This window comes from Dendrobates tinctorius, unplaced genomic scaffold, assembly GCF_039654945.1.
Source record: "Dendrobates tinctorius isolate UK_male_01 unplaced genomic scaffold, ASM3965494v1 ptg000046l, whole genome shotgun sequence".
In the NCBI taxonomy this organism is placed as follows: domain Eukaryota; kingdom Metazoa; phylum Chordata; class Amphibia; order Anura; family Dendrobatidae; genus Dendrobates; species Dendrobates tinctorius.
This window is the reverse complement of record NW_027361714.1, coordinates 83952851-83976117: the sequence shown is the minus strand read 5'-3', so window position 1 is coordinate 83976117 and position 23267 is coordinate 83952851. Positions and strand designations below refer to the sequence as shown.

At 46.3% G+C, this 23267-nt stretch overlaps 1 protein-coding gene across 2 annotated transcripts in view; it reads left to right on the top strand.

The window, feature by feature from the left end:
* The window catches only part of CRYBG1 (crystallin beta-gamma domain containing 1), a 429535-nt gene that overhangs the window by 301386 nt on the left and 104882 nt on the right, over positions 1-23267 (top strand). For both annotated transcript variants that reach the window (XM_073576084.1, XM_073576085.1), the window contains one exon: positions 7448-9165. In XM_073576084.1, the coding sequence (XP_073432185.1) occupies positions 7448-9165 (1718 nt within the window). The remainder of the gene's footprint in view (positions 1-7447; positions 9166-23267) is intronic.

Sequence of the window (23267 nt, the reverse complement as noted above, 5' to 3'; positions counted from 1 at the left end):
CTGAAACATTGCCTGAGCAATGTCTATACTCAGTATTCCGCTGCTGAGGAAGCCAGGCCCTGTTCTGTCTGTCTCCTTCTTTGGAGGATTACTCTAGTCTTGCTTTGTACCCTGTCTGCCTGCCGGGAGGCTGAATATCCTGGTCCCTGTGTCTGTCCCTGTGCCTCTGTCTGAACTCAGTCTTACCTCTGTCAGTCTCCTTGTTTGTGGTTCCTTCCCTGCCGTGTCTTTCCTTGTGTCTTCTTTATCTGTGCATCTGCACGCTCGCAGCTCTGCCTGCACGGCTCCCTAGCCGCTCTGCCTGCACGGCTCCCTAGCCGCTCTGCCTGCACGGCTCCCTAGCCGCTCTGCCTGCACGGCTCCCTAGGCGCTCTGCCTGCACGGCTCCCTAGGCGCTCTGCCTGCACGGCTCCCTAGGCGCTCTGCCTGCACGGCTCCCTAGCCGCTCTGCCTGCACGGCTCCCTAGCCGCTCTGCCTGCACGGCTCCCTAGCCGCTCTGCCTGCACGGCTCCCTAGGCGCTCTGCCTGCACGGCTCCCTAGGCGCTCTGCCTGCACGGCTCCCTAGGCGCTCTGCCTGCACGGCTCCCTAGGCGCTCTGCCTGCACGGCTCCCTAGGCGCTCTGCCTGCACGGCTCCCTAGGCGCTCTGCCTGCACGGCTCCCTAGGCGCTCTGCCTGCACGGCTCCCTAGCCGCTCTGCCTGCACGGCTCCGCCTGCTCCGCACTCCTGCGGCTCCGCCTGCTCCGCACTCCTGCGGCTCCGCCTGCTCCGCACTCCTGCGGCTCCGCCTGCTCCGCACTCCTGCGGCTCCGCCTGCTCCGCACTCCTGCGGCTCCGCCTGCTCCGCACTCCTGCGGCTCCGCCTGCTCCGCACTCCTGCGGCTCTGCCTGCTCCGCACTCCTGCGGCTCTGCCTGCCTGCACCTCCTGCGGCTCTGCCTGCTCCGCACTCCTGCGGCTCTGTCTACCTGCACCTCCTGTGTGAACAGGCCCAAACCTGTTCCTTCATACTCCATTCCTTCCTGCCTATATCCATACCTGCACCTCCTGTGTGAACAGGCCCAAACCTGTTCCTTCATATTCCATTCCTTCCTGCCTAGATCCATCCCTGTACCTCCTGTGTGAACAGGTCCAGATCCTGTTCCAGCATACACCACTCCCTCCTGCCTACACCTGCTGTGTGAACAGGTCCCTACCTGCTCCTTTTCATACCACGCCAATCTGTCCTGTGTCTCCAAGCCGTGCCCGCCTGTCCTGTGTCTCCAAGCCGTGCCCGCCTGTCCTGTGTCTCCAAGCCGTGCCCGCCTGTCCTGTGTCTCCAAGCCGTGCCCGCCTGTCCTGTGTCTCCAAGCCGTGCCCGCCTGTCCTGTGTCTCCAAGCCGTGCCCGCCTGCCCTGTGTCTCAGCCGTGCCTGTCGTATCCACCTGCCTGCCTGTCTATAGCCTCTGTCAAGGTGTCCTGTTCCCGAGTGGGATCAGCAGCCACAGCCAGACACCACCCTGGAGTGGCACCCGGCAGCTACCTGCCGCACAAGCCTGACCTCACCATCAGAGGCTCCAGTGAAGACCAAGGAAGCTGCCGTAGTTACGCCCCTTCCAGGGTAGTCTGGTTTGTGGCACAGTGGGGCCACAACCCCCCGGCTCGCGCCATTCAGCCAAGGCGTGAGCGTGACAGTTTGCTCAGGCCATGGTCCCCGCTGAGTCCCATGTCCTTTCGCCCTCGGAGCAAGATGAACTTTTTTGCCAGTATGGGCAACCAAATAAATTTACCCGGTCTGAAGCCCAATCCTTCACTGCTCCACCCACCATTGTGGTCTCCAATAGACTGTTTGCTCAACTAGAGGCTGGCATACCTAAAGTTAAACCTCCCTCGGACCCGCCAAGATATGATGGGAACCCCAAGCACTGTCGTGCCTTTATGGAGCAGTGCCTACGCTATTTTCAATGGCATGCTCCCTACTTCGCCAGCGATCGGGTAAAGGTAGGATTACTAATGTCCTACCTAACAGGAGATGCGTTGCAGTGGCTCAACCCCCTTTGGGAAGCAGGGGATCCCATCACCTCGAGCTTACCGGCCTTCCTGGTGGCCTTCTGCAAAGCCTTTGACAAGCCTGGTACAGTGTCTCCTGAAAAGTCTTCCCCTCCTAGCTTCCAGGAACGGATCAGACGAAAGAGACCTGTGGCCAATTCATCTTCTCCGTCTGTGACCGTCCATGACCCATCTGTTCCTCAGCCTGCCAAAGCAGCCCCCCATGCAAGATCCAAACGGTCTAAGAAAAAGGGGCTGGCTAGGTTGTCGCCAGAGGCCAGTCCTGAGAAGGAACATCCTGATGGTCTCAGCCCTGTGAAGCCAAAGCTCCAGAACCTTGGGCCAGTAGGAGAGACTGCCCTTGGTGAGAGTACCTCCTCGCTACTAAAGTCTGTGACTGTTCCGGTGCCTTGTGGGAGTTTCGGCCGTGCAGATGTATGCAAGCTACAAACCAGACAAAGTTTGTGCATGGTTCCTGCTCCACCGCTCCAGAATCCATGCAGGGGGTTTGGTGATGGCCGAGCCCTACTTGTGAACAGTCCAGCATTGAGGGGTCAACTACAGCTCCTAATCGGAGCATTATACACAGAGACATTTGTCTTCCACCTGCTGACCAACTTGCCCACCGGTCGTTTTGAGCCGGGCACTCTATTGCCCCTTCCGGTCCAAAGACCCAGCATGGTGCTGTATTTGGATCTGCCTAGCCAACAGAGGTGTCTAGTTCCATTACTGCAAGGTCAGTCTTCTGTATCGTCTCCTTCTCCACCTGATCTGCCGGCTATCAAGCCATGGTGTACTGACGTCACTGAAGAAAAGAAAACAGTGGCGCCCTCTCCGTACACCTCCGGTGACCAGTCCTCAGGAACATCCCTGACACTTGATAGTCTTCCCCAGGATAATGGGCTGAAGATTGATCCTGAGTGGATGCCCTCGGCTCCTCTATGGTCTGTGGGTGAAGGTCCCAGGATTAAGCAGTACTCGTTCGCCTACTTGAAAGAAGTGGTCCAGTCTGTTCTGGGTAACAGGCGGAGGTGGCTCCCCGTATGTATGCCTCCAACTTCCATGTGGCAGGTGGATGAAGAGGTGAGAACAGTGGCCTATGCATCTCTGTTTTTTACCCGTCTGGAGGAGGAGGTCCAATTTTCTTGGGATATCGGGCTGAAGTTGGACTCGGTAAAGGTCTCTTCGGTTTCCAGCTGGCCGGCTGATGTAGGGGTCAAGTCTGAGGCTTCCAGGTCCCTGCTTTCTTCCACTCTGGAGGAAGAGATCCAAGTCCTTATACCTTCGGTGTTGGAGGCTGTTGGGCACCAAGAAACTTGGCACTCGGTGATTCCGGATGGCACACCTACTTCGTCTCACCAGATGGATGCCCTGTCAGCCTGGACTGTATGTGGTTCCATACTCCTTCTTCAGGTCATTCTGGCAGGCGTGAGGAAGAGGGGCCGTAAAGGGGGGGGTACTGTAACAACCCTGCTGGCATCACTACATGGCCTCCCATCCCCCGCACACCAACTTACTTTCTCCTTCAAACCATGCTGTGAAATCTGTCTGTTGCCAGCCCTGAGCTCCATGTGCTATGCCTCTTGTTTTCCTGCTTGCTCTCCATGTTTCCTGACTGTGTATAGGGGGGCGGCGCCTGAACTCTCTGGTTCTTATGCAGTCTGGGTGCACCTGGGTAATCTGTCCCTGACCAACCACCTGGAGCCCTTGACTATTTAGTTTCGCCACTCCCACTGAAACATTGCCTGAGCAATGTCTATACTCAGTTAGTATTCCGCTGCTGAGGAAGCCAGGCCCTGTTCTGTCTGTCTCCTTCTTTGGAGGATTACTCTAGTCTTGCTTTGTACCCTGTCTGCCTGCCGGGAGGCTGAATATCCTGGTCCCTGTGTCTGTCCCTGTGCCTCTGTCTGAACTCAGTCTTACCTCTGTCAGTCTCCTTGTTTGTGGTTCCTTCCCTGCCGTGTCTTTCCTTGTGTCTTCTTTATCTGTGCATCTGCACGCTCGCAGCTCTGTCTGCACGGCTCCCTAGCCGCTCTGCCTGCATGGCTCCCTAGCCGCTCTGCCTGCACGGCTCCCTAGGCGCTCTGCCTGCACGGCTCCCTAGGCGCTCTGCCTGCACGGCTCCCTAGGCGCTCTGCCTGCACGGCTCCCTAGGCGCTCTGCCTGCACGGCTCCCTAGGCGCTCTGCCTGCACGGCTCCCTAGGCGCTCTGCCTGCACGGCTCCCTAGGCGCTCTGCCTGCACGGCTCCCTAGCCGCTCTGCCTGCTCCGCACTCCTGCGGCTCTGCCTGCTCCGCACTCCTGCGGCTCTGCCTGCTCCGCACTCCTGCGGCTCTGTCTGCTCCGCACTCCTGCGGCTCTGCCTGCTCCGCACTCCTGCGGCTCTGCCTGCTCCGCACTCCTGCGGCTCTGCCTGCTCCGCACTCCTGCGGCTCTGCCTGCTCCGCACTCCTGCGGCTCTGCCTGCTCCGCACTCCTGCGGCTCTGCCTGCCCACACCTCCTGTGGCTCTGCCTGCTCCGCACTCCTGCGGCTCTGTCTACCTGCACCTCCTGTGTGAACAGGCCCAAACCTGTTCCTTCATACTCCATTCCTTCCTGCCTATATCCATACCTGCACCTCCTGTGTGAACAGGCCCAAACCTGTTCCTTCATATTCCATTCCTTCCTGCATAGATCCATCCCTGTACCTCCTGTGTGAACAGGTCCAGATCCTGTTCCAGCATACACCACTCCCTCCTGCCTACACCTGCTGTGTGAACAGGTCCCTACCTGCTCCTTTTCATACCACGCCAATCTGTCCTGTGTCTCCAAGCCGTGCCCGCCTGTCCTGTGTCTCCAAGCCGTGCCCGCCTGTCCTGTGTCTCCAAGCCGTGCCCGCCTGTCCTGTGTCTCCAAGCCGTGCCCGCCTGTCCTGTGTCTCCAAGCCGTGTCCGCCTGCCCTGTGTCTCAGCCGTGCCTGTCGTATCCACCTGCCTGCCTGTCTATAGCCTCTGTCAAGGTGTCCTGTTCCCGAGTGGGATCAGCAGCCACAGCCAGACACCACCCTGGAGTGGCACCCGGCAGCTACCTGCCGCACAAGCCTGACCTCACCATCAGAGGCTCCAGTGAAGACCAAGGAAGCTGCCGTAGTTACGCCCCTTCCAGGGTAGTCTGGTTTGTGGCACAGTGGGGCCACAACCCCCCGGCTCGCGCCATTCAGCCAAGGCGTGAGCGGGACAAGTAGTACAATAGATCATTAAATTGCTTTTTTAAACAAGTTATAATATGATACAGGGGACTCGCCCACTATAAAAAAAAAATACTAGCCCTGTTCATTTTAGTGGTACAGTGCCTGGGAAAATTACTTTTCATGCAAATGACAGGGCCTCGGTGCACCGTTGGCGAGGCCAAGGGCAATGTGCACCTTTATGCTCTTAATTTGCCTTTTTGGTCACTTTCCCTGCTTCAGTTGACAGCACTTACTTGCCAAGAGTGAGCACTTCCTGAATTCAGCCTGCGTGTTTGAGCATGTGCGCTGGCACTGACTGAGCCCTAGACATGTGCACACAGTATCAGTGCAGGTGGGCACGCTCTTTTCTCTGACTTTTCTCTGTGACTTCAAAGAGCAGGAGAGTACAAGATCATTGAACTCAGAAGCAGCACATATAAAATCTCATTTCCACCCTCTCCTCCTCTTTGAAGCAGCTCGCTTGCTATCCTTCATGTTCCTGTCTGCAAAGAGGAGCCAGGGAGGAGAATACGCCTGCCCACAAAGTGTGCCCACAAAGTGTACACACTGATGTTGTGTGTGCATTGCCAGGTGCAGACCTTTTCATCTCACACGCATAGACATGTGTGCTAAGTTCCGGTACTCCCTGCTTTTATCAAGTGAAGACTGTCAACTAGAAGATGGGGAAGTCCTCAAAATGGAAACTGAAGAGATGTAACTTCTCATGAACTCCTGGCCACACTGAAGGTGCACAGAGGCACTATTTGCATTTGAATTAAAAGTAATTTGATAAGGCACAGTGCAACTAAAATGTACAGTGCTATTCTAATTTTTATAGGACCCACAACCCATAGATCACTGTCCGGCTAGTTTTATATACATCTTGATGACCTATAGTTAAAAAGTGACAATAGTACAATATGGAATGTCTGCGGAAATAAAACTTTTATAGCTAGTATGGTGTTGCTCACCTGGCTCGGTTTTGTCAGGCACAACTCCTATAAAGCTTTAGATACTAGTCACTGCTGCTTCATATTCTGGAATAAAACCAGAAGTAAATGCAATTAAATAGTAAGATGTACGTATAAATCTGCTGGTCAAGAAGATATTGAATTGAGATGATATTGAACAAAGAGCAATTTTATTAAATCCACGAGTTTCAGAGCTGAACAAACTCCTCCATCCAAGAAAAAGCACAATGAAGAAGTTTGTTCCACTTTCCACTGTGAAACGCGCAAATAAATCTGCTCTTTGTTCAACAACTGCAATCAATATCATCTTGACCAGCAGCACAGCAGATTAATCCATCTATCCCATTCTGCTGTTGCAGGCTTCCTTTAAGGGAATTTTCTTCAGCCCTTAATAAGATTGTACTTTTTTTATTATGCATTCCCTTTTCACATGTGAAGCGCCATGGAATAAATGGTGCTATAGTAATGATAAACAATGTTTAGCATGAGAATGAGGTGTGAGGTATGGACAGGATAGATAATACACTTTAAGAGGAGGAGGAATTTTTTTTGTTCTCTAGCAAGATGTCAGTGCATGCGCAGTAGCAGCTATCGGATCATCTCTATGTACACCAGGCGCCATTTTCAAATGGATTTTTTTTTTAAATATCAGGTTAACCTCAACGATAATAATTATATGCACATTACACATGCGATTATGCTGCAGCGCAGTGCCCCGGCTGGCGCCTGTCTGCCGAAGGCTTTTTTAATTTTCTTAGTATGTATATATAATCATTATGTAAACTAGGGGGGTAGGTCAGTGAGGGATCAGTGACCTGTCAGTAGTCTTCATTATGAATACCTAATCAGAGCACCACATGACGACCCCCCACAGGCCGCCCCGGAGCCTGGGCATATCATTAAGTCAAAACTGAAAATAAAGATTAAACAACAACCACAAGACGGATTTAATCAACCAAGGTATCATTTTAATCAATATAACACCGTTGACTTGACACTGTAGGTTTCTGTGCTCAATCCTGCTGACAGGTTCACTTTAAACAAAATATTGAATCTTCATTTTATGCTTTATCAGCTAGTGATCCAAGGCTTAAATACTCATGTAACTAAGGCTAAATAAATAATGATAATAGATCGGAGGTATGCTGGGAGAAGGGATACTCCCTATCTGTAAAAGGAAATTGTAGCACTCTGTTTCCTATTTTTCACTAAATGCATTTCCTTTTCTTTATTTCTAGTCTCGATCACCATCTGCGGAATTATCTAAGAAGGACAGCACAAAGAAACCTGTCTTGGGAAAGTTTGGGAATTTGTTTAGCACTTCGAAAAAGAAGCAGAGCAAAAGTGTCCCTGAGTCTCCTACAAGCCCAACTAATGAAAAATCGGAAAAGGAAAGAAAAAGGGCTCAAGTCGTAGTAGTCTCCAGCTCCAAAGTACACAATCAGGCTCCTGGCACTTCCAGTGTTGAATATGTTTCAGGTCAACAGTCTCAGGTTGTCTCAAAGGAGCCTGTATCACCTGTAGGTCAAAGTTTAAAGGTGAATTTTAATGGAAACAGTGATATTAGACATACCAGTGAGAGTGAAAACTCAGTTAAAGTAACTAGGGAGTCAAGTATAGTAGAATCAGAAAGCCCTGTTCTTTCCCCGGATGTATTTTCTGATGTCAGTCAAAGGTCACCACTCAGCCCAACATTCAAAGTAGACAGACAAAGCACTGAGAAGATTGTCCGACAATTGATACAGTCACCTGGAAGGAGAAGTTCCACTGATGGAGAAGGAAAGGTCAGCATACGAAAGGTTTCACAGGAAATTCATATAGTTAAAAATGGTTCTCCGAAAGTATTGACTAAGAAAACAACAAAGTTCTCCAGCAGAGTATCCGATCCAAAATTTAGGATATCTGAAAGATCTGTCCAAAAATTGGGAAACACAGAAAAATTAAATTCTACAAAAGTAACATCACCAGTTGCATTTGGGGGTGATGCCAAACACCAAACTCTACAGCCAGCTCAATTGAAACCGTTCCTAGACACAGCAGGTGGCAGTAGTAGTTTAGGTAAAGCAGTAAGTTCAACGGACAGCTCGCCCTCTTTTAGTCCTTCCGAAGGTGACATTTTTACTGAACCTCTGGAAGATAAATCAAAAGATGAAAATTCTAGTGAGAATGCAAAGGTTTTAGCATTTGATATCTACCTTAGTAAAACTTCTGGTTCTGATTCTCCATCATCCATAAAAGGTTCTAGCAGCGGGGACACAATGGAAAAGAGTCCTAATAGAAAAGTTAACAGAAAGAGACGTTCCCTTAAGTCTCAGAATAGTCAAGAGGAAAATAACGCTGAGAACATAGCACTACAGGATAATGTGTTTGAAAGTAGCAATGAGGGGGTTAGAGAGTATTCAAATACTCCTGATGAGGTTCTGAAAGCTGCATCACCTGAGTCAAATTGCTCAACCTCGGCCAACCAAGAATTAAAGGCGGGAACCAATAACAAACTGTCGCCCAAGGGTGAATCAGACAAAGAAAAACAGCACCACCCAGCCTCCAGCCCTTTGAGGAAAAAATATTCTTCTGCTCCCTCTTCTCCAACAGATCGCAAGGCACATGGTAGAGATTCAGTGTTTAGAAATCTGACTGCAGCTGCCTCTGCCAAAGCAACTGAGTTTAACCAGCCTGTTCCTGTTTCCACAACAAATGACGCCTACGTGGAAAAAGCATCTGTTCCTGAATCCTTAGCTGGATGTGTTGGAGAGAGCTCAAGCAGTACGGCTGAGGAGGATAGCAGAGCTACAACTATAGGTGGTGTGGACAGAAGGACAAAGCAGGAGAGCAAACAAGGAGAACAGAAATTGCAGTCTCAACGCAATACAAACCAAGCTTCCGATTCAAATGGATCAAAGCTTCAGGTTGCTCTGAATGACAGCTTCAAGTCTACAGTAACATCAAAGCTTAACATGTAAGTACATATGTATTCTCAGTGCCCTTGGAAAATATTATAATATCTGTTTCGTTTTTTTATTGCACACTCAACAGTATTTAAAGGAAAAGAGAGTATAAAAGAACGTTCACAAAGACCTTAGTACTCATCATTCTGTGTTCTGCAGAACAATGATATCCGATGTGCCAAAAGGTTGTCTCCATTCTAGACAGTTGGTTTTTAGAGCATATTTGAAAAGCTGTTTTTATAGTCACATAAAATAGTTCACATTAAGCACATTAAAATAATTTGCAGCTACAGTAAATGCTGTTTTAACATTTTCAAAAATAGAGAAAACTGAGTGCCGTAAATATAAATGAACAGCATTGATATTATTTATATATATTTTTTTTTTAAATACAATTTTACGTAAGAATTAAGCATTGAATTACCCTTCTTGGCAGTATCATTTAGAGACCTTTATCATGTTGGGATTTTATGAAGAATTTGTTTCACATTTTTTCGAATTGGGTGCAGTGTTGCAGTTTAAGGCAATGTAAATATTTCCTGATCTCTGTACCTAATTTGCCACTTATTAAAGAAAGTGTAAAGTTGGCCATAAATCTTCAACAGCTGCCAGCTATTCCACTCATACACATTTACACTTGTAAACAGTAAAAAAAAAACAAAAAAACTTTTAGTAATGGGGCAAAAAATTATAAAAACGAAAACCAAAGTATCTATTTTTTAATGGATCCATTTTGTTTAAAGGCAGAGCCTTAGTTGAATGCCTAACCATCTAATAACAGGATGTTCAGACTGTCTCTCCCTACAGCAGATATCTGAGGAATTAAGAATATGGAGTGTTGATTTCAAGGTGCCTGTTATTTTTTTCCCTACTGGAGATACGGGGTTGTTTGGCAGCAGTTCCTTCCCCTTTCTCCGTTTTTAATACATACACACTTGAATGAGTCATGTGTGTGCATGTGGATGTTGGGAAGAATCTAACTTGTATTGCCACATTTAGTTTTTTTTGTATTGTTGTAGCACAGCCCATTCATGATAAAGATAAAAAAAAAAATTGTGAACGCCAGCAATGATATGCATGAGATGCACTGAATAACAAAAAAGATTTCTATGCAGAAATCCAGGGATTCGCCAAGCATTTGCCATAACAACATGATTCAGCATTTTACAGCCCAACATGAAATAACCTGTCATCAGAGCTGGAGTCTGCCAATATCAAGGGAGCCTAATTTATCTGCTGCTTTCCTGCCTCATAACTTCTCTACTTGCCTGCCAAATGCTATTATATAGTGTTGTGATCGAAGACCAAGGAATACAAATGTGGGTGGGAGAGAACATAGGTAGATAATAAGTGACAAAAAGCAAACACCAGCTCCCATGTGAATATACTGGGTACGATGCATATGGGCAGGTTTTCCTCTTGACAGACATGATGTGTTGCTTGTGTTTTAATGACCCCTATTATAGGTTAGACATTAGTGATGAGCGAGCGTGCTCGCATAAGGCATTATCCGAGCATGTTCGTGTGCCAACAGAGATGTCTTCGGCGTGCTCAAAAAATATGTTCGAGTCCCTGAGGCTGCATGTCTCGTTGCTGTTCAACAGCCGCAACGTATGCAGGGATTGCCTGTTTGTTAGGCAATCTATGCATGTGTTGCGGCTGTCACTTTTGGGTATTTTCTGTCATATAGACACCTCAGTCATATCAAATGTCATGTGATGCCTAAAAAATGGTTTTATAAAGCTTGTCACTAAGGGATTAACTCATTTGGGTATTCCAGGATCATGTTTGTTTCTCGTTTTTTTTTTTTTTTACTTTTTTCTTTTTTCGTTAACTTCACATATTTAAGTAAAATCATCTTATATACAGCACCTTGATGTCTGCTAATTAACCAGGACTAGTCCAGTGAGATTTTCACTTCATAGTTTTCACAATTGCTGCCTTCTCTTCCCCTATCACGTCTCTGCTCTTGCTTTGCCAAATTGTCTGCTTTTGGATTGACAAGCTATTAGTTGAGCTGTGACCATGTAAGACCTTGTTCACATGTCCGTATTTTTGGTCCATTTTTCATCAGTATTTGTATATCAAAACCAGTAGGAGTTCCAAAGTGCAAAACAGTGAATCTAAAATTTTAGCTTTTCTCTATGTGGATTCTATTCCTGGTTTTGGCTTACTAATAAGGATGTAAAATACTGAAGTGTGAATAAGACCTATGTGGGATGCCAGGTGAAGTGCAAACTGTAAAGAGGCAGGCAGTGCAGCAACTATCAATCACGTCCTTGGGTTGTCACTGCAGCTACTGAACCTGGACTAGTCTCAATTAGTAAAAGTCTCACTAGACTAATGCAAGGTGCTGTACATACGTTGATTTTTCTCAAATATGTGCAGATGCGTAAAATGAACATAATCCTTAATTACCTTGTGAGCCCTCTTGGGCAGGGTCCTCTCTCCTCTGTACCAGTCGGTGACTTATTTCATTCAAGATTATTGTACTATTGTACTGTTTTTTATGTATACCCCTTTTCACATGTAAAGCACCATGGAATAAATGGCGTAATAATAATGTAAAAATGTCTACAAGTTCATGGGGCAGATTAAAAGTGTCAGGTGCCTGACAGTTTTCCTTTAAAAAAAGGAGCATGCTGCCCTAATCAAATAAAAAGACAAAAGTAACATCTCATTAAACTCAGAAGAAAGGACAGGACACTAGTCATTAGAAGAAGCGCTGTATGACACTACATTTCTCCTACAGAAGGATCCAGGTCACAGGCAGATGATGCAAATTTAGAGTCAGTCCCCCAAGGTCCCGGGGCTCTAGGTTGTCTTGCTTTGACCTGTACATGTAGAGATATTTTCTTCTAAAAACAAGACTTCTACCATACACACACATTTTTTTTTTGCTTGATGTCCTTTAAAATTTATCTTCAATTTTGGTTCAATTGTTATCTAAACAAATTAGGATTATGGTACAGCTTCAAAGGCCTCATCAAAAAGGAAAATGCCAAATCCCAACCAGAGGAAAACTGACAATAGAAACTGTCTACCAGTGATGAGCATTCTAAAGACTGCACCCCTTGAGGTGCTCAAAACCACATTCAGGAAGTTTTATTAACTCTTCAGGTGCTTCACAGGTATTAATAGGATGTGGAAGGAAAAAATGAATAATTTTTTTCACAAAAATGTAGCTTTAGCCCCAAATTTTTTACTTTCACAAGGATAATGAGAAAATGGTCCCCAAAATTTGTTGAGCAATTTCTCCTGAGTACGCCGATACCCCATATATAGGGGAAAACTACTGTTTGGGCAACCGGCAGGGCTAGGAAGGGAAGCAGCACGGTTTGACTTTATGAACGTAAAAATGTCTGAAATCGAAAGCGGATGCCATGTTGCATTCGGAGAGCTCCTGATATGCCTAAATAGTGGAAACCTCCCGCAAGTGATCCCATTTTGGAAACTACACCTCTCAATGATTTAACCAGAGGTATTGTGAGGATTTTTAACCCAAAGGTACTACAGAGAACTTGATAACATTAGGTTGTCATATTGAATATTTCATTAGTGTGGAGCGCAAATGCTCCCTACTACAGTTTGCATTGGTGCTAAGGTATGCACTAAGTACCGTGGGGGATCAAGCAACCCTTACGTCAACTCGAGTAGCGAGCGCTTGCACTCAACACTACTCATAATATCAACATTTTTTTTTTTTTTTTTTTTAACCTTTGAAAAAACGCTAACAATAGCCAAACCCCTACGTTAATGGCAAAGAATGAAAGAAATCAAAATTATAAAATTAAAACAATGTAATCGGACTAAGGGGATAACATACAAATTATTGGCTTTTGATCACTGTGATAGGGTCTATCACGGTGATTAAACTGTTCCAATAGGAAAAATCCCTGCTGTTACCATGTGCCGGCCAGCAGATCTCGGCAGGCACACTGCACATGCGCCCGCAGTTTTTTTTTTTTCAGGAAGAGGCTGCAGAGGGCCAGGGGATGGAGGTGGAGGTATGGGGGATATTTGGGGACCTCATATTTCTCTCTCCTCTGACGTGTATGTATATCATGTTCGAAGAGAGAGAAATGTTAATAGCTGACACACTTTTTTTTTTTTTTTACGTGACCACCAATATTTATTGAATAAAGGCGTTCACTGATCAGGGACTGGAAAAAAAAAACTCCCTGGTAGCTGAAACCCGGAGATTTTTAAATGCTGAGGGATGCTATAACCTTATTCCTGATCACCGTTTTACAATGGTAATGAGGGAATAAGGCCCCTTTAAAGGCTGCCGTTTCGTATTGGAGTTCGTTAAAGGGATAATTTAATAGGTCCTGGGGAGTTTGAAAGTGTTGAGGGAACTAACTTGACTTTCTTGAAAAATCAAAATAAGCTAAAAACACTATGGTAATGCAGTAAAATATTTTACATAATTGCTTTAACATTAATGTCCATTTGTGGGTACACAGTTAATTTAAAAATACTTGTACCGGGGGCGTGGCCTGGACCTCATGTAGGGAGGACGTGGAGTGAGAGAGCTCCTGCCCGGATCCGACAATAAATCCTGATTACCGGCACTGCTGACGAGTCCCACTGACCTGGAGGGCTGCAATATCTCCCTGGGCGTTTAGACAGCGGAGGATCCTTGGGCCATGTCGAACCGCAGCAGTAAAAAAGATAAGGAGACGCCGGGGCGCGCCTCTGCTACATCCAGGATGGCGCCAGCAAACAACAAGTCGGCCGGTAGTGGAGCGATGGGAGCTGCTGGCAGGCTGGAACGATATGCAAGGGTGCCTCCTGCTGCTGCTCGATCGCCCAGTGCACAGACTGAGGCAGACGCTGGATGCAGCGTGGAGCTGGAGGATCATCTCTCCAGGGAGGGAACAGTGAGTAAACTTGGCCCCCCTTCAGCCCGACACGTGCAGACACAGGGGCCTGTGCTGGAGGAGGAAGGAGTGGGGGATGGGGAGCAGCCAGAGTCTGTGACTGCTGAGCCCACGCTGGGAGAAATCCTCGCAGCAATTAACTCCTGCAATACCACACTGGCCACTCTAAGTAATCAAATGGAGATTGTCACCTAGGACATGGCCTGTATTAAACAAGAGCTGCGGGGGGTGACTGCCAGGGTGGGGGAACTGGAGGAGCGTGTTGGTGCGACAGAGGATAAATTGCCACCAATAACACGGGAGCTGGGAAAAGCCACGCAAAATATTACAATACTGCTGAACAAGGTGGATGATTTAGAGAACCGCTCCCGTAGAAGTAACCTGCGACTGGTGGGGGTTCCGGAGAGGACGGAGGGGACTGACTCACTTGGCTTTTTTGAAAAATGGCTAATGGACACCTTTGGTAAAGATGTTTTGTCCCCATTCTTTACTATTGAGAGAGCACACAGGGTCCCTACGCGTGCCCCCCCCGCCGGGAGCACCCCCGCGTCCCATCTTGCTCAAGCTCCTACACTTTAAAGATAGAGATGCTATCCTGCGCAGATCCAGAGACATTAAGGAACTTGCTATTAATGGGAGGAAAGTCTCCATTTTCCCTGATTTTTCCCCTGGAGGTGCAGCGTAAAAGGGCGCAATTTATTGAGATTAAAAAACGCCTATGTGACTTACAGGTGACATATTCCATGATGTACCCTGCTAGACTGCGGATTGATGTGAATGGAGAAACGCACTTTTTTGATACGGCGGGAATGGCGCTGTCCTGGCTGGATATTAATGAGAGGTCCATGAGGAGGAAGAATACTTGAAGTTCTCCCTTTTTTCGCCACCAGGTGTTGTTACTCCTTTTTGTCTAGGACGCTATGCTGGTATAATTACTACTGTTGATTCCATTTCGGATTCAGGGCGGGAGCTGACCGGATTGCTGTGGACACTCGTTACAGTGACAAGCTGTGGACCCTTCTCCCTGCGTTGACTCTGGGCGAGTTTTCTAGCCCTGATTCTCTCTATTTGAGAGAAATGTGCAAGTTACACTTGTGTTTGGGGGTAGGGGAGCAGTGCACTGGTGTGCAGTGCTCCCTCGCCCTCCTTTGTTTTTTCGTTTGTTGTTGTATTCCCTAATTGTTCTGTGGGATGTGATGTGCGTCAGCCGTGTCACCCAATTCATTGTACTGAGGGATGGTGGAGATTGCCTCTCTCCCTCGGGAGTGGAGTATGCTCCGATTTCTCATTTTTTAGTCTGCTCTTATGGCGATATCACTTAATATTGTAGCGTGGAATGTTAGGGGGCTCGGGGATGCAAATAATAATAATAAATTTTATTTTTATAGCGCCGACATATTCCGCAGCACTTTACATTTCAGAGGGGATTTGTACAGACAATAGACATTACAGCATAACAATAATCACATACAGTAGATTATAACAAATACCAAGAGGAAAGAGGGCCCTGCTCGCAAGCTTACAGTCTATGAGGAAAGAGGGAGACACGAAAGGTGGGTGGTAACAGTTACCCTGATTGTATGGACCAGTCATAATGTTAAGTGTGTAACAGTACAGACACAGAGGGCTAATGGAGGCATAAAGCATGTGGGAACATGATGCGGGGAACCTGGTTATGGTAAAACTTTTGGCTCTGCCACACAGGGATAGATTAGGTTAATGTGTTGGGGTGGTAGGCCAGTCTGAATAAATGCGTTTTCAGGACACGCTTAAAATTGTGGGGATTGGGGACTAATCGTATTGACCTGGGAAGTGCATTCCAAAGAATTGGTGCGGCACGTGTAAAGTCTTGGAGACGGGAGTGGGAGGTTCTGACTATTGAGGATGCTAATCTCAGGTCATCAGCAGAACGGAGGGCGCGGGTAGGGTGGTATACTGAAACAAGGGAGGAGATGTAGGGTGGTGCTGAGCCATGGAGGGCTTTGTGAGTGAGGGTAATAAGTTTATACTGAATTCTGGAGTGGATGGGTAGCCAGTGTAATGACTGGCACAAGGTAGAGGCATCAGTGTAACGATTGGTGAGGAATATTATCCTGGCTGCAGCATTCAAGACAGATTGGAGGGGGGAGAGTTTGGTAAGAGGGAGACCGATTAGAAGAGAGTTACAATAGTCGAGACGAGAATGAATAAGAGAAACAGTAAGAGTTTTTGCAGAGTCAAAGGTAAGAAAAGGTCGAATTCTAGAAATGTTTTTGAGGTGCAGATGACAAGAGCGAGCCAATGATCGAATGTGGGGGGCAAAGGAAAGCTCGGAATCAAGTATGACCCCAAGACAGCGGGCCTGTTGCTGGGGAGTAATAGTGGAACCACACACAGAAATGGCAATGGCAAAATAAGAGATGTGCTATATTTACTAATATGCAGAAATTTCTCCCGGCTATCCTGTGTATGTCTGAGACCCACATGGTGAAAGATAATATTCATTGGCTAAGAAAGGGATGGGTTTCACATGAATATCATTCCACGTACTCGACCCATGCGCGGGGTGTCAGTGTGCTGGTGCACAGGTCCATCCCCTTCTCAAGTACTAAATCAGTGGTTGACCCTGGGGGCAGATTTGTATGTTTGCTTTGCACGTTATACGGTATACAATTTATTTTGGTTGCCATATACATCCCCCCGCCCTATTCAGTCGAACCAGTAAAAAGAATCTTGTCTATTTTGGGTTCCTTTCCCCCTGCGCCGACTCTTCTAATAGGAGATTTTAATACATATTTGCATCCCTATTTGGATAAGTTGCATTCGGGAAACATATCAGAAGATGCAGCCTCAACCTCATTTGCTAGAACGTTAGTGGAGCTGGGTATGGTAGATCTTTGGCGTGTCCAAAACCCCACAGCCAGACAGTTTTCCTGCTACTCTAGCTCCCACCACGCTATGTCACGGATAGACCTGGCCATTGGGAATACACTCATGACCCCATATGTACGAGGGGTGGCCTACCTGCCTAGAAGTGTATCTGATCACTCGCCGTTACATGTCACACTTTCATGGGGACACCCCCTCACCCTATCTAGACCTATCTGGAAGCTTAATCCCTTCTGGATCCAGCTTATAGGGGGATCTTTGCATGATGCCATTCTAGAATATTTTCAACTTAATGAGTACTCTGCATCATCACACATAGTCTGGGATTCCATGAAAGCCTATGTCAGGGGCTTATATATTAGAGAAATATGCACACGGAAAAGCCAAAATATACGCTACACCCAGAGTCTGATCCAGGAGGTGTCTGTTGCGGAGGCTGCGGTGATACTCAACCCGACAGAGGAAACTAAAAAAAGCTTTGGAGAAGGCACAGGGGTCGCTCAGGGAAAACCTCATGTCGGCGGCAGCAAATAAACGTTATTTCCTCAAACAAAAATATTTTATAGAGGGGGAGGGAGTAGGACATTTATTGGCCACGGTCATTAGAGCACAGGACGGATCTTCATATATCAATAGGCTAAAAACGGACTCGGGTGGTCTTGTGACAGACAGTGCGGACATAGTGAGTGAGATAAGGAGGTATTATATGCGACTATACACATCAGATTGCAGTCTCACGGAGACTGAGATTGAGCAGTACCTGGATGCTCTTTCTCTCCCTGCATTGGCTGATAGCGATAGGGATTCATTGGATCGGGACATCCTGTTGGAGGAGTTGGAGGAGGCGCTTGGTCAGATGCAAAATGAAAAGGCTCCAGGAATGGATGGCCTGCCTGGCGAGTTTTACAAAACCTATGCACCCTTACTGCTACCTAAGCTACTTAAGGTATTTGAAGAGGCTGAAAGGCAGAGGGTCCTCCCGCCATCTATGAGGGAAGCTTTGATAGTTTTAATATTAAAGCCCGGAAAGGATCCAGAGGTTCCGGATTCATATCGCCCGATTTCCCTATTATCAACAGATGTTAAATTATTGGCCAAGGTACTCGCCAATAGGATGTCCCGAGTTATCTCATCTGTTATACAGAAGGATCAGACGGGATTTATCCCAGGCAGAGCCACATCTATGAACTTTAGGAAACTATACTTGGGGATTCAACATAGTTCTGGGGAGTTGGGGGGGAAGAGCAATTTTGTCCTTAGACGCCGCTAAGGCGTTCGATAGTTTGGAGTGGGGTTTTTTGTGGGCGGTACTTCGGAAAATGGGCTTTGGACACAGATTTATAAATTGGGTGAGGCTGTTGTATGGCTCGCCGGTGGCGAAGGTTGGGGCTAATGGCAGGGTCTCTGAGTCTTTTCCTCTTGGGAGAGGTACTAGACAGGGGTGCCCGCTCTCGCCCTTGCTATTTGCTACTGCGGTGGAGCCATTGGCAGTTGCAATTCGTAAGTCCAGAGAAATAATGGGATTCAGATGTGGAACTGTGGAGTTGAGGATATCATTGAACGCGGATGATTTACTTCTATATTTAGATAAGGTACATTCCGCGATTTTGCCGGCAATGGAGGTCATTCGAGAATTTGGGCTGAGGTCTGGTCTTCGGATTAATTGGTCCAAATCAACTTTAATGCCGATAGACCCTCTCCCGGCGGATTTCTCAGATTTGCAGATACCGGTCCCTGTAGTTCGGAGGTTTAAGTATCTGGGTATAATTGTTAGTCCTGCCCCGAAGGATTTTCAGGCTCTGAATCTGGAGCCCCTGTTGCAGCGATTTAGAGCAAAAGTACATACTTGGTGTCGCCTGCCGTTGTCGGATATTGGTAGATCTAACTTAATCAAAATGGTAATGATGCCACAATTATTATATTTGATACATAATTCTCCGGTGTGGATCTGTAGGGACTTTTTTGCAAAAATAAATACATTATTCCGGGAATTAATTTGGAAGAAAAAACAGGCTAGGATTCGCTTGGAGATACTGCAGCGAGGGAAGGAGGAGGGAGGATTGGCGGTGCCAAACCCATTCATATACTTTATAGCCTCCCAGATGCAACATCTTAAGGGTTGGGGTATAGACGGGGCGTGTGACAATGGTGGTGATATTGTGAGGGAAGGATCGGTATGGAAATATCCAGGGTGCCGGTTGGAGGTGGGAAGACGGCAGATAAATGGGGCACGATACCCCACGTTGGCTATGATTTTCAAGGTGTGGGATAGGGGTAAGTCTCTTTTGAAGATAAATGGGCCTACGGAATTGTGGCCATTGTGGCGAAATCCGGATTTGCAAGAGATCAAAAAGCTGGTGGGGTTCGGAAGATGGGAAGATAAAGGGATTTATCTGGTGTCACAAATTTTGCAAAATAATACTCTTAAGAGTTTTGAACAATTGAGAACAGAATTTCACCTCCCGCACGTCTTCTTTTATCAGTACTTACAGCTAAGACATGCATTGGAAAAACAGAGAAGGACAAATCCGGTGATAGTGACACATAATCAAACACTACATATGCTACTTACATCTGAGTCTTCTAGGGGACTTATCTCTGAATTATATAAAAGATTATTGCCTGCCCATCTGGAGACATATCCACTGACTGCTGCTAAGAATAAGTGGGAACGGGACGTTGGCCCCCTGACGGAGGACCAGTGGTCCGATATTCTAGAACAGGTCCCTAAAAATGGCGGTTTCTGAGTGCCAGCGGCTTTCGCAAATATATCTCATTCACAGGGTATATAAAACACCCAGCTTATTATTTAAAATGGGACTTAGGCCCAATACACAATGTGTTAGGTGTGGGCAGGATGATGCCCACTTGATGCATGTTATGTGGGAGTGCGGGCACATTGGGGATTTCTGGAGGCAGACCCTGGGACTCATAGCCCAAGTATACCATATCACAATACGACCGTCACCTCGTCTATGTTTGTTGAATTTGTGGGAGGAGGGGGTTGACCCGGACTCTGCAGTGGCCCTGGGAATAGCACGCATCCTGTATCAGGCAAGAAAGATACTTGCATATCATTGGTTGGATCCTATGCCACCAACATTGTCAGAGCTTAAAAATAAACTAAATAATGTCATCAGATTGGAAAGGGGGGCTTATTTAAAAAGAAATGCATTAAGAAAGTTTTACAAAATTTGGCAGCCATGGATGGAGTCACCGGGTCTCCCCTCGGGCGCACTGGTACGGGATGCGATGTTGGACCAGTTGCTGTTGTGCTTGCGATGAGGGGATGCTTGAGGGGTGAAAATAAAGTCTAGTGCCCTTTGTGGCGAAGTAGATTTTGAGTGGCGCGGTGGGAGGGGGCTGGGGTGGATTGGACCTGATATCCGTGGGGGGCGGGGGGGGGGGGGCGAAATATGATGCGGAGTGGCGCGGCTGGCGGGGATGGTTTTCCCACTGAAATGAGGCACTGATGTATAATTTTGATTTTTGTTTATTTGTGGAGCCATGTTGTTTATAGGCTCAATTTTATGCAAATATCTGTGTTTTGAGATTTCTTCTTTTTATTTATTCTTACACAGGAAGAGTTTTACCCTTTAAATAATATCTGCTCTCAATGTAATTTTTACTAGCTATATAAGATGTCATATTCTTTCTGTATTGATTCCTGAATGTTTAATAAAGATCTGATTCAAAAAAAATACTTGTACCACAGACCACTGATGCATAGGTTATACTATCTGTGACTTGGGTGCAAGCACTCTGGTTGTTTTCACTCTGGTTTTGCTGCTGTATTAAACTACTCTGTGACATTTTTGTAAATTGGATTTGGTCATTATTAGGGACTCCTTGTCTGCTTTAGCTTATGTCAAAATGTGCTCCCAAAGAGAGGTTAAAGACCAGATGGTTTCTACCAGGGGTTCTTGACAGCATGCATTATGACAGGAAGTTGCTGTCAGGGAAGAGTTGCCTAGTCTCATGCTTCACCATGTCCTATCTGTACACTCATAGTAGTTTATTTCAAAGCGAACTGTTTGTTTAAATCATTTTCTTTTCGGTAGCAAAAAAGCTGAACTAATGAGAGCGGTCATGCGTTTGGGTTCGAATCATTGAGCAGGTGCTTTGTGGTTAGCGTCTTTGTCCACCGATCCACATCAGATAAACCTTTTCTATGGGTGTTTAGTTTCTGTTATCTCTGCTTTAGTCTTTTTAGGGGTAACAGGTGTTTTCCTTTACTCATCTGTCTGCCCTATCACCTTTCTAGTGTGGCTTTATATACGTTGACCTCGCTGGTATTTTATGGGGGTGATAGTCTCCTTTGGATGTTCAGCCATACTGCTGTAGTTAATGCCAATCAGTGACAGACCAGGTAGGGTTTACTCTTCTGCTGTTTTCTTTCTTTTTAGGAAGTAAGCAGCATATTCTCTAACAGTACGTACTTAATCCTTTATTTTGTATTTTGTGGTTTGTTTTGCTCACTCTGGGATCTCTTTCTATTTCGGTACACCTTCTTTTCTGCCGGTAACTTGTACTGTGCTCTGCCCTCTGGTTCTTTAGGAGGATTATGAAGCTGTCAATGGCCTTTCAGGCAGTATAGGTCCAAGTTGTCATCTTCTAGCCTATGGTTAGGGCTAACTCAGCTCACGCAAGAACCACTAGGAACTGTGTGGTCAGGATCTCTAGTCTGTATAGGGACCTGCAGGATCAGTTGCAGCTTTTAGTGTGTTATCTATTTTCATGTGTGAGTTGCCACACTATTGTAACAAGAGCTATGTGACATGTTTCTATTTAATTTCCATACTAATACTGTATGTCATAAGCGCTATTAAAACACATAATGAGATGAACTTCACAATTAATTTCTTTCTCAATGGTGAAGTCTGTATTGGGATTGTGAATGTCTTCAGAGAAACTAGGTGGTGTCATATAAAAAAAGTTATTTTCATAAAGGCATTTCTTAATATTTACATAAGGTAATACTACAATGTTCCCTGTAATTATGGATCTTTAAAGTGAAGTTTTATAGCAGAAGCTGCAGGACCTGTGCATCCATTGCTCCTTCTAGTGTGACCTTGTAATTGTAAATCATCATGGCCTACATAAATGAATCTATTTATTGAAAAGTGAAAAAAAACAATAAAATGTACTTCAAAGTACTTTGAAAGGCAGTAAAGAAGTTATTGCTAAGCAGAGTGAATCAGACTAATTACTGAATAATTAAAATTTATCCCCAGTCTAACTAGTATGGAATAAAGAATTGGCTTTTGTCTATGCCTTTTGTTTACATAAATGGATAAAACATTAATCTTTATAACGGCATGAAGCCAATGTAGTCTTCTGCATGTATGTGTGTAAAATGTTTTTGGCCCACAGCTGCTTTTCTCGTGTTCAGCTATTAACTGAATTTTATTCTGAATATTCATTTCTCTTAAGTATCGGCACACGTGACAGCAGCAGGAAGCCGATGGCTGACACTGCGCGCTACTGAAGAGCAATAAATGCTCACTGCTCTCTGCGATGAACAATCCTGGTGAGTATTCCGGCAGCTGTGCGCTGCTTGTGAGCAGTGCATGACGTCCCTGCCAAGTGTTGCTTACAAGCATTCAGCATCTGCTGGCAACAGAGCAGCACGCTGTGAGGGAGCGGAGGAAGGTAAGTGTAATGGCTTGCTTTTTTTTCAATCTTTTCTGATGGGGCCATGCATACCAGGACTGGAATGGGGCCAGTCATACCAGAATAGGGATGGGACCAATCATACCAGGAACGGGATGGGGCCAATCATACCAGGATGCCAAAAAGAAATGAATATTCATTGTCCTCCACGCTCATGGGGGTGGAATGCAGTGATTATTAATTTCTCTTTAGCAGCAGGCAAAGGAGTTAGCTGCAGCCGCCGGCTCCTGCCTCTGTGACCCACTGCTCCACCGAAACCGCTTCCCCACCACAGCCAGTGTCGGTACATCCGGACTATAAGACGCACCCCCCATTTTCCTCTACATTTTGAGAGGAAAAAAGTGCGTATTATAGTCAGAAAAATAAGGTAAGTAGCAAATACACAGGCTTATAAACAAGAATTCTGGAAACGAATGTGCCTCCTGACAATTCTTTGTTTTGTGCATTCCTGAATCTGGTGGGTTACTCTGCTGTAAACAATATTTTTGCAGCAGCTGCATTTTTTTAGTTGATGGAACAGGTATACTTCAGTGCCTCAACTCACCCATGGGTTCTTTTAATTGATGCTTTGATGTTTTACCTATTGTTTAAAAGTCTTAAGGTACTGTCACACTTAGCGATGCACCAGCGATCCTAACCGCGTCATATCGCTGGTCGGGATCGCTGGTACATCGCTAAGTGGTCGCTAG